The sequence below is a fragment of the Chaetura pelagica genome, unplaced genomic scaffold (assembly GCF_000747805.2).
Source record: "Chaetura pelagica isolate M959 unplaced genomic scaffold, ChaPel_1.0 scaffold47, whole genome shotgun sequence".
Classification (NCBI taxonomy): domain Eukaryota; kingdom Metazoa; phylum Chordata; class Aves; order Apodiformes; family Apodidae; genus Chaetura; species Chaetura pelagica.
In genome coordinates, this window is record NW_009954140.1 from 226,257 (window position 1) to 239,177 (window position 12,921).

The 12,921-nt window shown below is 43.3% G+C and overlaps 1 protein-coding gene across 1 annotated transcript in view; it reads right to left on the minus strand.

Annotated features, from left to right (window-relative positions):
- The window catches only part of SAP30BP (SAP30 binding protein), a 27,276-nt gene extending 14,414 nt beyond the window's left edge, over positions 1-12,862 (minus strand). The window contains exons 1-2 of the mRNA XM_010002727.1: positions 12,725-12,862; positions 10,134-10,181 (exon numbers count right to left, since the gene is read on the minus strand). Coding sequence (XP_010001029.1) covers positions 10,134-10,181; positions 12,725-12,862 — 186 coding nt within the window. The remainder of the gene's footprint in view (positions 1-10,133; positions 10,182-12,724) is intronic.
- Between the last annotated feature and the right edge of the window lie 59 nt (positions 12,863-12,921).

Sequence of the window (12,921 nt, forward strand, 5' to 3'; positions counted from 1 at the left end):
GGGAAAGAACATGTTAGGTATGTAATAAAAGTATTACTTGCTTTGGTTTGAGATAACAAGTAAATGTTTGTTGAGGTAAAAGGAGGGAACTGCTTTTGTTCCAACCTTGACTGAATTACATCCTGCAGCCTTATCTTTTGTTTTAAGTGGACCAAGAAGGAAGAGGTAGAGATGGGCTATGACTCTGAGCACCTCTTGATCCTTCCTCTTATCCAGCACTGTATTTATTATTCCATTATCCCTCCTGTCTTCTGCCCAATTATCCTCTTACCATCCAAGAACATAAAGGCAAGAGAAAAAAATCCCGTAAATGACTAATATAACCAAGCAGTGGCACAGTCAAATTCAGGTGCTTTAGACATGTGCTAAATGCTCTCCAGAAGGCTGCCCTCTCAGTTAACAGGCTTGCAAGGGTTTTTGCTGCATTTCTGAAGTTTTCAGAAGCCCATTTTTAAGTCTCCTGTAGCTATTTGGAACCAGAACTAAGCATAAGCACACAGTTCTCAGGCAACATGAACTAATATTCTACGCAATAACTTGATGTCCAAAGCCTCTCCTTTGTGTACATGAGACAAATATCTCTGCAATATCAGACGTGTTGAATAGTCTATTTCCAGAACCATCAGTAGGTTTGCTCTCACCAGAAGTGAGTTTGTTCTTTAATTCATATCCTTTAATCCTGAAGTACAGCACAAATCTGCCTGATTTGAAGGAGGATAAATACAGCCAGTCCTCTCAGGTTGCCATCATATATTCCTGGCCTGATGGCCCACACCCCTTTCACCACAGAAGCTCCAGCAAGTCTAGTCTCCACATCCTCAGGCCACAGCCAAGACTTCAGAAAACCCAGAGCTGCACCAAGCACAAGAAAACAATTTCACTAACTTATTACAGCCACACCTCACTGCCCAGAGGATATGAATTGTGCTTACTGATGATTACTGTGTACCTACACCCACTGCTCCATCATTAGCAAGCTGAAGACATCAACACAGCTTTTCATTAAGTCAGACTACTTTCAAGCCTCTTAAATGCCTTCAGAAAACAAAGGGATGACCAACTCCTCCTACAGTGCTTGTTCATATTTGCTCAGTTTACTGTCTAAAACTATGGCAAGGCAAGTATCAACAACCTGACCAAAGGCATAGAGTTTGGCAGATGCAAGATTGAAGAAGCCTTGCTCAAACTTCTGAGTCTCTGCTGAAGATCCAGAACTTAAGGACAGTCTGAAAACCTCCAGTGGAGTAATCACCCAACAAGAACTGTCCTACACTTCCTTAGGCTAATTTAAGTCTGGGACACACTTTGAATACAATCAACTGATTTGAAAAGGCAGCCTTTAATAAAAAAAAGCAAAAACCAAAACCACCACAAAACCCCAGCATATTTTCTGTAGATCTAACCCAATATAAAATTGAATGAGACAGAATTACTAAGTAATGAGGTGCAACAGGTACTGCAGGGTTGCTATCTTCTTTGTGAAAGGGAAGAAATATTCACAAGCAGACGAGATTTCTAAAGGAATCCAAGCACATTTATCAATGGAAAATGTGGAAGATAAATGAATTTGAAGTAGAAAATTTACTTAAATCCACACAGGGCAAGGTGGTCTTTTTATAGATTATTACAACATCAATACCCACCACTGGGTATCAGTATCTCACATGAAAAGCACAAAATCGAGCAGATGAGTGGTTCCAGGCAGAGGGAATCTTAAGTCAAATCTCTCTGTGAAGAGTAAATATATGAAAGCTCAAAGAGCCTTCAAATATCCCAGAGCTACAAGCATCACTTATTGGGTTCTTTTCTATTTGGACCCTGACCACTGAAAAATAACAAGATTAAGGCTTCACTAGTGGCACCTTCCAACACTGCACAGGATTCACAAGCCTGATCTCTAAAAGGCTGTGCAGGAACATCTGTGAAGTTACTTTTGAGGCCAGTCTCTCATTACTTGAGCAAAGTCAGCGTGGACACATGAGTTATGCTGAAAATTCCCTCCTACCATCATGGAAATACAAAACAAAAAAGGAAAACTAAAATAAAAATAAGTGTCTCATGTTCTTTCTTCCCCAGTAATTTTATCCCCTCTAGTATTACATGATGGCCTCAAAGAATGGCTAGATTGAGGTTTTTTTTAAAAAAGCAATGTTGCACTTTCTTTCTCTCATGCACTCAACAAGTTGATTTTCTGGCTGCTATTTGCTCTGCAGCCTGGATCTCTCAAGATCAGTGGTGTAAGGGCCTAAAGCCAGAGGGCCTTGCTCCAACAGACCCACTGAAAGAAGTCAAGGGATGCCAGGGTGCTGGAGAGCCAACCTGGAAGAGGCCTGGAAGAAAAGAAGACAAGCAGTAGGCAGACTTCTTTCTTCTGAGCCAGAGACTAACAAAGAGCAGCCTCTCAAGACTGCAAATGCTACAAAATGTTAAAAAAAACCCAAAAAAACCCAACACAAACAACACAACAAAACCCAAGAGTAAACCCCACTTTTTAACATCTAACTGGACCACTAACCTAAGCCACCATTTCTGTGCTTCTAAGAGCAATTCTGCACATCAGCTCAGCAGCAGCAGAAAACCATTATTCTATTACTATTCCTGTGTGTGTTCAGGAAAAGGTTTTTCATTTTTCTACTTCCCCAAGACAAATGCTTTCCTCAAGCCCTGGGCAAGACAAGGGTGCCTGCAGGAGCCTGACTGATATGAACCCCCTTTGATGGTTCAATTTTCATGTATCATAATTGGATAAAGAAGAGGAGGAAGGTGAAGGGGGGGGGTGTTTACATGTATAAGGAAAAAAACTGCATTTTGGCTTAAGATTTCACCTTGCTGAGGTGAAATATAGACCATTTTGTCAGTCCTAGAGTGTTTCCATTCAGTTACATAAAAACAGTCTCTGCTCAGGTTCCATGGAAAATAAAAACAACCAAACAATCCTCACAGCATGGAACAGAGATTAAAGGAAGGAAGCAAAAACAATATGAATCCAAGACTGTTGAATTCCAGTTTGGAAAGGCTTGCCCAGAACAGCTTTATTTAATGGAAAGAATGGACTGACTTACAACAATGCTCACTAAATCCTTCCTGAAACCAGATCCATAAATCCAGTACAAAGCATCACTTTGGACGTAACTGTTGGCATTAACTGTCGCCAAAAGGTACAAATTCAGCCACCAGTTTCTCACAGAGGCAGCTGCAGGTGTTAGTACAGGGGTAGTGTTAATTCCAAGAAGAAATGGTTCAACAGGGAGACAGAAAAGACAGAGACCCAGAAACTTTGTTGATTGCTTTAAGTAGGATACACATTGTAACAAGTTGAGAAGTCAATGCCAGATTTGCCACTGCTCAATCACATTCTGAGACTTGGAGCCAACTGGGCCCAACAGCTTCATTTTTTCCAGTTAGTATCAAAAAGAAGAGGCTTGGGAACTTCCACAGCAACATTTTCTTTCAGAGAGAATGTTCTTATGTTGTAGAATTTCTTCTCTCCCCCAACTCTTACACCTGATTGCTTGCACATGAAGAAATTTAACACAAATTTAAGCTGACAGCCAGAAAATGTACAACCAGTCACACTGTTGTCATGCTAGTGGATTAGTTTGAAGACATTAAGGCAGAGAATTTGTCAGTGCAGTCCTTCCACTAGTCACCAGTGGACCTGCTGCTGCAATAGTTGTTACAGTGGTTCCCTCTCATCTGAGCAAACACCAGCAATAAGTGATTTTTCCTCCTCTCTACAATCCAGAGTATCTCCAGTACTCCTAACTTATCAACAGCCTCATTTGGCTGAGTTCAATGGAAAGAAACTCTATAACTTACCACAAACTGTTAGAAGAGTTATCTAAAACTCACAGTGAGGATGACCTTGCCAGAGAAAGAAGATCAAATGTTTATGTGCAAGAAGCAAGAGAAAGTTCTCTCCAAACCCTGGATCACATGCAGGGTTTTTTTGGCCTTTTTTCTTTCTTTTCCTCTTTTTTTTTTTTTTTTCCTTGTACTCTTGAAAGGAACATGCTAGCAATTATGTTCTTGCTCTTCTACAAACATGGGATGTGCTCATGAGAAGAGAACATCAGAACCTTCTCATCTAATATTAAAAATGCACAACATGAACCGTTTCGCTTCTTGCTCACCAGATCTGCCTGATGTTGGTTGGGTACCAGGCTGAGGGCAGCAAGCAGAGTGCATGTCACATGTATTCACAATCTGGGGAAGAGAAAGCAAGGGAACACAAGTCTCATGCTTTTATTTTACCTCCCCCTGTTTTTTCTTGTATTGTGAGAGAGAAGAATCCCAAGAGAAAGCTTGAAACAAGCCCATTTCCTACAGCCACATCCTGTTTGCCAGCTCTGATGTACAGCTCCAGGCAGAGTGCCCAGTACAGGATAAGAAATTTAACTAAGAAAAAACTGGAGGGACTATGATCTAGATATTGAGAGAAGAACAGCAACTAATAAGTAAGTCACCTCTAAGAAAACAAATGCTACATCCAACCTTCAGTGACATTTATGTACAGTCTGTACAACCCTACCCATTTTGAGGTGCCACTTTAGCAGACAAAAGGGAAGGAAAAATAAGTCAGGAAAGAGTCAACTCCTGAGACACTCCTTTAGCATCTTATCAAAACCAAGAACCCATGTACCTGACATTACCTTTTACTTTTTTTAGCAAAATAAAGCCTAAAAATGCACCTTCATTTCATTTCAGTATTATTGAAAAAAACATCAGAAAACCCCAACCGAAATCTGGCAAAACATTTCAGTAAGAAAATGCTTTAGAAAGGAACCATTCATAGAAGAAAAGCATTTAAATAGCTTCTTTTAAGCTTGATTCTGTTCACCTGACATTGGCTAGCTCAATATTTGACAAAGATTATTTGTTAGAAGTAATTTCCAGTCAAGGAACTCCATGCCAGAACTCTTGCTTTCCAAGTGGAGGTAGAGTGAACAATACCTGCCTTACAGGGCACCCTGGTTCTGCTACCTGCTTCTGGTGGTTGCCTCCTCTTTCTTTTTCTCCACCTCTGATGGGCCCTACAACATTAACGTTTGCAGATCACCCTGTGCACCCTTTCCCCTGCAACCAGCATGGCCTGCAGAGATGTACCTTGCTCTGCTGAGCCCATAAATTCTGCTTTCAAGGCACTTTTGCTTCTTAGAGTCAAACAGGAATTCAGAGGTGAAATATCAGCACCACATGACAGGGCTCCACCTGTCAAGGCACTTTGATGATTTTATTTTTTCTGAAAGATTGTTGCAGTGCAGAATCAAGTAGAAAGTCAAGCTGGGCTGTGAGAAACAGTAAGCCTCACAGCAGCATAGGAAAAGCTCAGAAGACCTGAGAAAAATTAACTTATTGCACAAGCTTTCGTCCTCACTATATAGGTCCAAAAATAATTCTCCATGGTTTGGTGTAGAGCCAAGATATAAAGGCAAGTACCCTCACTGGGATAAGCACTCCTCCATGAATGGATCCCACAGAGATTTTGGTTCTTCTGTACTGAGGACAGGGAATCTGGAAGAAGCTATTTTCAGATATTTATTGGCATTTGAGGCTATCCTCCATCTGTGCTGACTGCTCAGACTCTGACTCTGACACGCACCAACATGCAAATTCAGAACAGCCTATTTCAAACCAGCAGACAGGAATAATTGCAACAACAGAACTGGACTTGAACAACTCAGACCTTTATCAGGTGAAATATGCAAGGAGAACCAGCTCCAGAAAGGACTTTTCTTCAAGTTTAAAGACAAACAAAATAAGCCTGGCTTTCCTTTGGAGAAAGGCAAGCCACACCTGTGTCAATAATCTGTGGTATTTAGTACTGCAGGGAGTGAAGAGTCTGCACCAGCATGTATGCCTGGCGGGGAGGAAGGAACAAGCATGTCTATGGACATGTCTCATCTTCCAAACAGCTCAAGAGCTGGACTGAAGCCAGCAGCTCTAAAGCAGGTAAGCCAGCTTCAGAAACCAACACTGCTGGGATCCACCTCCCTCTCAGGCAGACAGAGCTGGAGAAAGAGAAGTATGTGGGGCAAGGGGCAAAATAATCAAAGATGACGAATGTGATTTTGTTTCTTCCATGCAAATCTGTCCAACGACCACTGATACTCCCTGGCAATAAGTAAGGTCAACCACCTAATTAAAAAAACGGGAACCAGGTATCAGCTGTTTTGATACCCAAGCACTCCCTGCAGCAGTGCAGGGGACAGCATCGGAAACTGAGTTAACCCTGCTCCCCCTAAAGGCTCTCCACGTGTAGCGTCCACTGCTGAACTGCCAAACTCTCTGCTTCCCTGGACAGGGCACAGGGAAACAGCCGTGCCAGCCTAGAACGAGGGGAAAATATGCAGGGTTGGAAGTGCAGATAGCATCTTACAGCATTATAATCAAAGGAGGATGGAATACAGACATGTATGTATTGGAGACTGCAGGGCTTATCCCTGGTACCTGCAGGCTGTGCTCCCAGGCACAGGGATGGGCAGGAAACAAACCACTGGGGATCCAACCTTAACCCAGCCCTGGAAACTGCACAGTTCAACCTCTAGAAGTTTTGAAAGGGGTGCCCAGCACAGGCAGGCAGTACACGAGGCCATTTAAAAAAATACAGCTGCTCTTTTGCCAGTTCTTCCCCTCTGAGGCCAATACCAAAGCAGACAGCAACAAGCAGGTGGCAGAAGAAAAAAGAACATGATTGAACTTCTTGTTTCTAATGAGACATCCACACTTTCCTCTACAATACACTTATAAATCAGTTATATCCTACCAGATCCAGCCACTCTGCAAGAAGACTAACACCCAGCCACTTCAGCCATGGCAGAGTGCACTGGTTTGGGGCAGAACAGCAGTTTATTTAATAAAGTGTTCTTCAGTGATGTGACCTTTACCACATTCTAAATTGAATTTTTAAGACTACCTCTCAACAGCTGAAAATATCAAGGGTGGATACTTCCTAAGCAACCTTCATAATTTGCCACCACCAAAGTAAAAGATTAACATGGTTTTCTGAAGCTTACTAATGCCAGCTCCTTTTATGCAGCTTGCTGGGGAATACCTAAATGAACCAGCAGTACTTTAATGACACAGTTTTCCCAAAAACACCTTTTCCCTTTCTTTGGAGCAAACCAGTTCCACTTGAGGTGAAAGTAGGCTCAGGCATCTTTTGGGAATCTGGCATGTTGAATATATCTTGAAATTAAAATGCCTTATCAAAATAAGAGTTAATTACAGGGATGACATTACTTCACACACACCCAGTTAATGGGTCTTATCACTCACTGCTTTTACTTCAAGTCAATATCATTTTAGTATTTAATCAAACAGGTTAATTGGCAGGCAAGATAAAAAAAAAAACATTGCAATCAAAAGCCTCTAAGTATTAGTACACACCTACACATCTTAACACAGTAAAATTACTCTTCAGGTTTACTGGATCAATAAAAGCTAGACATAAGAACGACTTGATGATTATCAAGAGGTGGTTCTTAGACATGCTTAGTATCCCTCTGAAATTTTGACACCCTTCTGCTAGATCCCAGTTTGGCTGCCTCTCCATCCAATGCCACGTGGATACAGAGGGGACCCTTAACCAGGAAAACATCAAAGTAGCCACCTGCTTGGAAAAACTGTTACCATGTGCCAGACATTCACTTGGGAGGGAGTGGCAGTATTTATCAGCTTTATTGCACTCACTAGTCCTGATAGCACAATCAAGGCCCAAGAGTTAATGATTTCCCCTATGGAAACCCCAGGGAGCCAAGCTGCAGGGCTGGGCTCTGGCCTTGAGCACTGCTTGCAATCTGTTGTTCATCCAGCCCTAGGATATGAAGCACGGGACCCCTCAGGTGAGACCTGGAGCACAAGGGCAATATTTCATTTCAGCTTCATTTTCCTTCCTCTTGCAGGTCTGGTCCATTGAGGGGGCTCTGGAGGTTTCTATCTGGTAGCTGCAGCAGGGCTGTAGCACAGCCAGTTGCTGGCTGGGGGCCCAAACCAATGCCTGCAGAACACAACATTTCACACCCATTCCAACAAGGTATATTGTTCAGGGCTTAAAAAGACTCTGATTACCTGATGAATTGGAATGGTTTGACCTCATTCATGCCTTTTAGTTTCTGCATACAGTTAGACCCTAGAAAAGCCCATGCCATATGTAAAGAGCCTGTGACACCTATTTAAAGGTGTTTCCAGGTTTGTGTTGCCTTAGAGTGAAACTGATAGAGTAGCTACAGCACTCAGCTGGGACAAAACAAAACAAAGTTATCCAAAAGTGTTAGCAAGTAATAATCAAGTGCCTCACTTCTTGTCACACTTTGGATTTACAGTAACTACACCTCTTGTTTAAGGGTCGTTGGGATGTGGTGTTGGTGGATGTGGTTTAGGAGAGAACTTTGTAGAGTAGGGATGATGGTTGGACTCGGTGATCCCAAGGGGCTTTTCCAACCTGAATAGTTCTGTGATTCTATGATTCTTACTCTCTAGTTGCTCAAAGCAATGAGGAAGGAGAACACTGCCACTTGGTGGAAAAGGGGGATAGGAAACATTTGCAAGTGCTCCAAGGAAAACTACTTTTACAATTGTGTTCTATCTCCCCCCATCCCGAGTGAATTTCTTACCAGCATGGCTAGTGCAGCTCCACCCACTGAATGCCCTGCAGAACCTGCCTGCCCCCTGCAGCTGCTGAGCAGCAGAGCTGTGCTGGACCTCTCCCCAGCTGCCAGCTGGCTACTTAGAACTAAAAATAACAACTCAGGCCAGAGGAGGCTGCTCCCTTTTTCTTTTCTGTCTGAAGACATCTATTAAAGATGACATGGAAGCCTGAAGGTGCTGAAGTTCAGATTTGCTCCTCTGCTACTCTTCTCAACTCCTCACCCTTCATGCCATGCTAGGATGGCAGGAATTACCTTTTCTTTTTTCTTTCCAAGTTTAATTTACATTTTCAGTTCTTGCAGAGTTTCTGCTGCAGAGTGTACCCAAATGCTTTTAATACACTCTGTGTTCCTTTGCTTCCCCACTGAAGGTGAAACCCTTGCTCCATGGCACTTGTAGCTCCTCAGAAGGGCAAAGTGCACCTGGACAGTAGCAGGTAGGGCTCCCTGAAATCAAGAGGCTCTTGAAACAAGGCAACAGGAAACATCAGCAACACATTCAAGCAGCAGCCACACAATTCAGTGGGAAGATTTCTGCCAATGCATCATTACTCAGACAAGAGCTACTCTTGTCTGATTTCATTCCCTCTCTCTTTGCCAGATCTTTTCCCTGAAGTCCTGGAGCCCCTTGAGAGGAGACAGAAATGCAGCCCATTGCAACAAGACCCTACACTACAAGGTTTGGGGTGATGAACACCAATTTTTTCCAATAAAAGGAGTTTCTTTTTCTTGCAACAAGAAAAGGAGACAATACATTCCATTAAGTGTCTCCTCCCTGTAGGCCAAAGGCATCAACAATTCTTCACACACCTATGTAGAGCTGCCAAGGTTTTCAACCATCTGTCACTACAAACCCATCAAAATATTGTGGATACTGGAAGAAGCTGCTGCGATAAAACTAATTTAAGCAGAATAGCTAAAGACATTAATTTGCCTCCATCTTGTCCCAGGCTAAATCAAATGCTCTGAAGAACTTCAGTTTGCAGTTATCACCTGGGGATCTTATTTCACTTTTTAAATCTTAAATACAAAATTCAGAAGGACAGAAAGAGAGCTGGGGACAACTGAATTGATTGTGATGTGTTTTCCGACCTCTGGGAGCACGAGATGATTCATTCATTAGCTGGTTCCAAACAAAAAAAGTATCTTGACTAACACTGGCCACAGGAGAACTCTGAATGCTACATCTCCCAGCTCACTGCAAAACAGGTGAGATGCTGTCAGAAAACCTACCTCAGATCTAATGCACAAGATGACTCTTAAGGTCATGAATGCAGATCTTCCTTGTGGCTCAGCCCACAGCCCCACTGCTTAACGGCCTTTGGCAGAAGCCACAACTAAAGTCAAAAAACCACATGACAGCTACAAAAAGGGAAGTATGAAACTGGCTACAGAAGATCACCAACGAACACCAAGCCATGCTGTTAAGACTCATTCCTCTGGTACTGAACTTCCCCCCCACCACACCACCACACTTTCAAATACCTTTAGGTCACCAGCCTCAGGTTTTTCAGTCTCTGAATCGTCATCTTCCTACAAGACAAGAATTTACAGGATTAAGCTTAAAGGGCAGGCTTGGCAAGTAACTGCACTTACAGCAAAGGGCTGGCATTCAGCAGCCCAAGACCCTTTCCATGGAAGGTAATTTTGCCCCACCCACTCATGACCGAAAAAACAAGTCCTACAGACAGGGAAAGAAGTGTTAGTTTGGCTTCTGGGGTTGTTTTTTTTCTAGGCAAAAGCATCACTCAGTAGCAGATGTTCCCCACATGCAGCTCCTAAATGTTCAGAACTAGACACTAAGAAGCAACAGAATTGGGAAAAAAGCATTTGTCATTTGATAATTCTGTCTCTTCCAGTTGGCAGAGGAGCTTCTTAAATTTGCTCCTGTTCAGGAGGACTCAGAAAAAGCAGCATTTGCAAGACCTATTATAGCCCTGAGCACACATCAGCAACAGACAGAGGACACACAGCTGGCCTGCCATCCAACCAAACATGCAGGCTTGGTGAAGGTCTGGCCTAGCACCAAGTTCCACAGATCTGGTGACACCAGCAGACACCACATCTTCCCTGTCTGGGCAGGGCTGGAGCAGCCTTGTTTGTGGATGGGCTGAACTGCAGAGAAGGGAACCACAAATGTCACTGTGTCAGGTAACAGACTCCATTCAGCTTTTGGTTCTACCCAGAAATAAACCAAGAAACTAGGCAAATTTCTGCCCTGAGAGAGCTTAAAATACTGAACTCAGCCTTGTGTAAAATTGTGCACTGTGTGAGAAGGAAGCTCCAGCTTTGGTCCCAGTTAGGAGGTGACCCCACTGCTCCACTGCCAGGGATCCCAGAGCTACCTGTGTTCCTAGACTTAAGTACATAGTCTGAGTTAAAAATAAGTTTGAGGAGCACAAAGTGTTTTTCATGCTCACACAACTCAGCAAAATGGTTTTTCCTCCAAACTTTGCAACAGATTTCAACTTTTGCCTCAAAACAAGAACTGAAAAGAGTTTCAGCTTCAAAAAGAAGAACAAAGAAGTGAGATGATCACTGGAAAGGAAAAGGTCAGAATGAAATGCCCAACTCAGAGTATTAGCACATGAGCAAGTTCTGGCAAGGCAAGCTAGAGACTGACCAACACTAATGTCAGTAAGTTTTAATTGCCTGAATTAGCATGCTTGTCCTACAGAAGGGAGATATCAAACTCCTTCACTTTAGCTACTCTCCAGCTCACCTTCCTGAAAGATGCACACATGCAAATAATTCAGTCTTAACTGTCACAGTTTAGTTTGTGGCTAGAAAAGAACCCCAGTACCAAGTAACCTGGTGTTTATCCTAAATGAGATTCCTCTCCCCTCCACAGTCCCACCTATATTATGAAGATAAAAGTCATTTTCAACAAAGCAATGATGGGTTGAATCACTCATGTTCTAGGCAGGTAACTGCAACAGTTTTCAGAACCTCCCAACCTAGCAGGGGACATCACTGAAACAACAAAAGAGCATTACTGAGAACTGCCTTTGGTAAAAACAAAATGAAAACCAGAGGCTTTTCAGTCACTGTTAAGGTTGATTATACAAGCAAGTCTTCAGCTTTTAACCCAGGACAACCTGAATCCAACTCTCCCTGCTTTCTAAAAACACCTCACAATAAATATTGTGACCCTGAGGACTCTTCCTTGCACCCTCTCCAGTTGGCAACAGGACAAAACCAAAAGCAAGAACAAGAGACTGACAGATTTCTTGTCTGCTACATGGGAAAACAGGTGGCAGGAACAGTGAGTGTCTCTCAGGAGACTGATCCACTGCACACAGAGCAGATCTCAGTGAGGAAGGAATAACATAGACCTGCTCTTTTGACTACAGGGTAAAGAACAAGGACAAGGTAACACATTGTTAACGTGGTGGTGAGCAAAAGGCTGGTGAGAAAGAAAGGAGACAAGGACCTCCCCCCTGCCCCACAACTTCTTGTTTTGCTTGTACAGGCCCATGACAGGACTATATGAACCATAAATCCTTTTGTGTGTTGCAGCTGCACTCACAGCTGCACGCTCTGTGTGACCATCTCAGCACTGAGGTGGCATTACACACCGTGCCAGGCACCTATGACAAATAAAAGCCCCTCACATGAGCAGGACACTGTCACACCAAGGTCACCTGGTCAGTGAGCAGGTTGTGCTATACACAAAATAACAATTTAAGACATCACAGAACTTTTATTTTAATCCTCCAGCTGACCATGCAACAGTGTGCTCCTCTTACAAGGTTCTGAGGGATGCCAACTACACTTGTAGAATAAATTTCAGTTAGTGTGGCTGTTGACTTGAACCAGCCTTTTTCCTCACAAAAGACTCAAACAGACAGTTAGTTACAAGCAACACAAGCTGCCCCAAGCTGCTGATGGGCTTCAAGGCAAATGCTTTCTCCTTGACAACAAAGTGAACAGAAGTATTTGGGAAGTGCTGAAACCCACACCAGGAGTCAGATATTCCCTGTTCCATCAGGGCTTGGAACTCAGGTGCTATTTTTGGAGAGAAAGTGAAAGGCAACACGTGAAAAGGAAAGCTCTCAGAGCTGAGAGATACTCACTGACTGCCTGCTGTTCTCATCATCCTCTTCCTCATACCCGTCCTCGTCCCCATCCAGGCGTGTGAAGTCGTCATCTCCGTACCCAACAGAGACCAGACCTCCTTTCTCTCCTAAAGAGAAAGGGGAAGAGAAAGGCATGGGGGGAAAGGAGGCGACAGGGCGCCGGGCGCTGCTCACACAGAGGGAGGCGCCGGGCC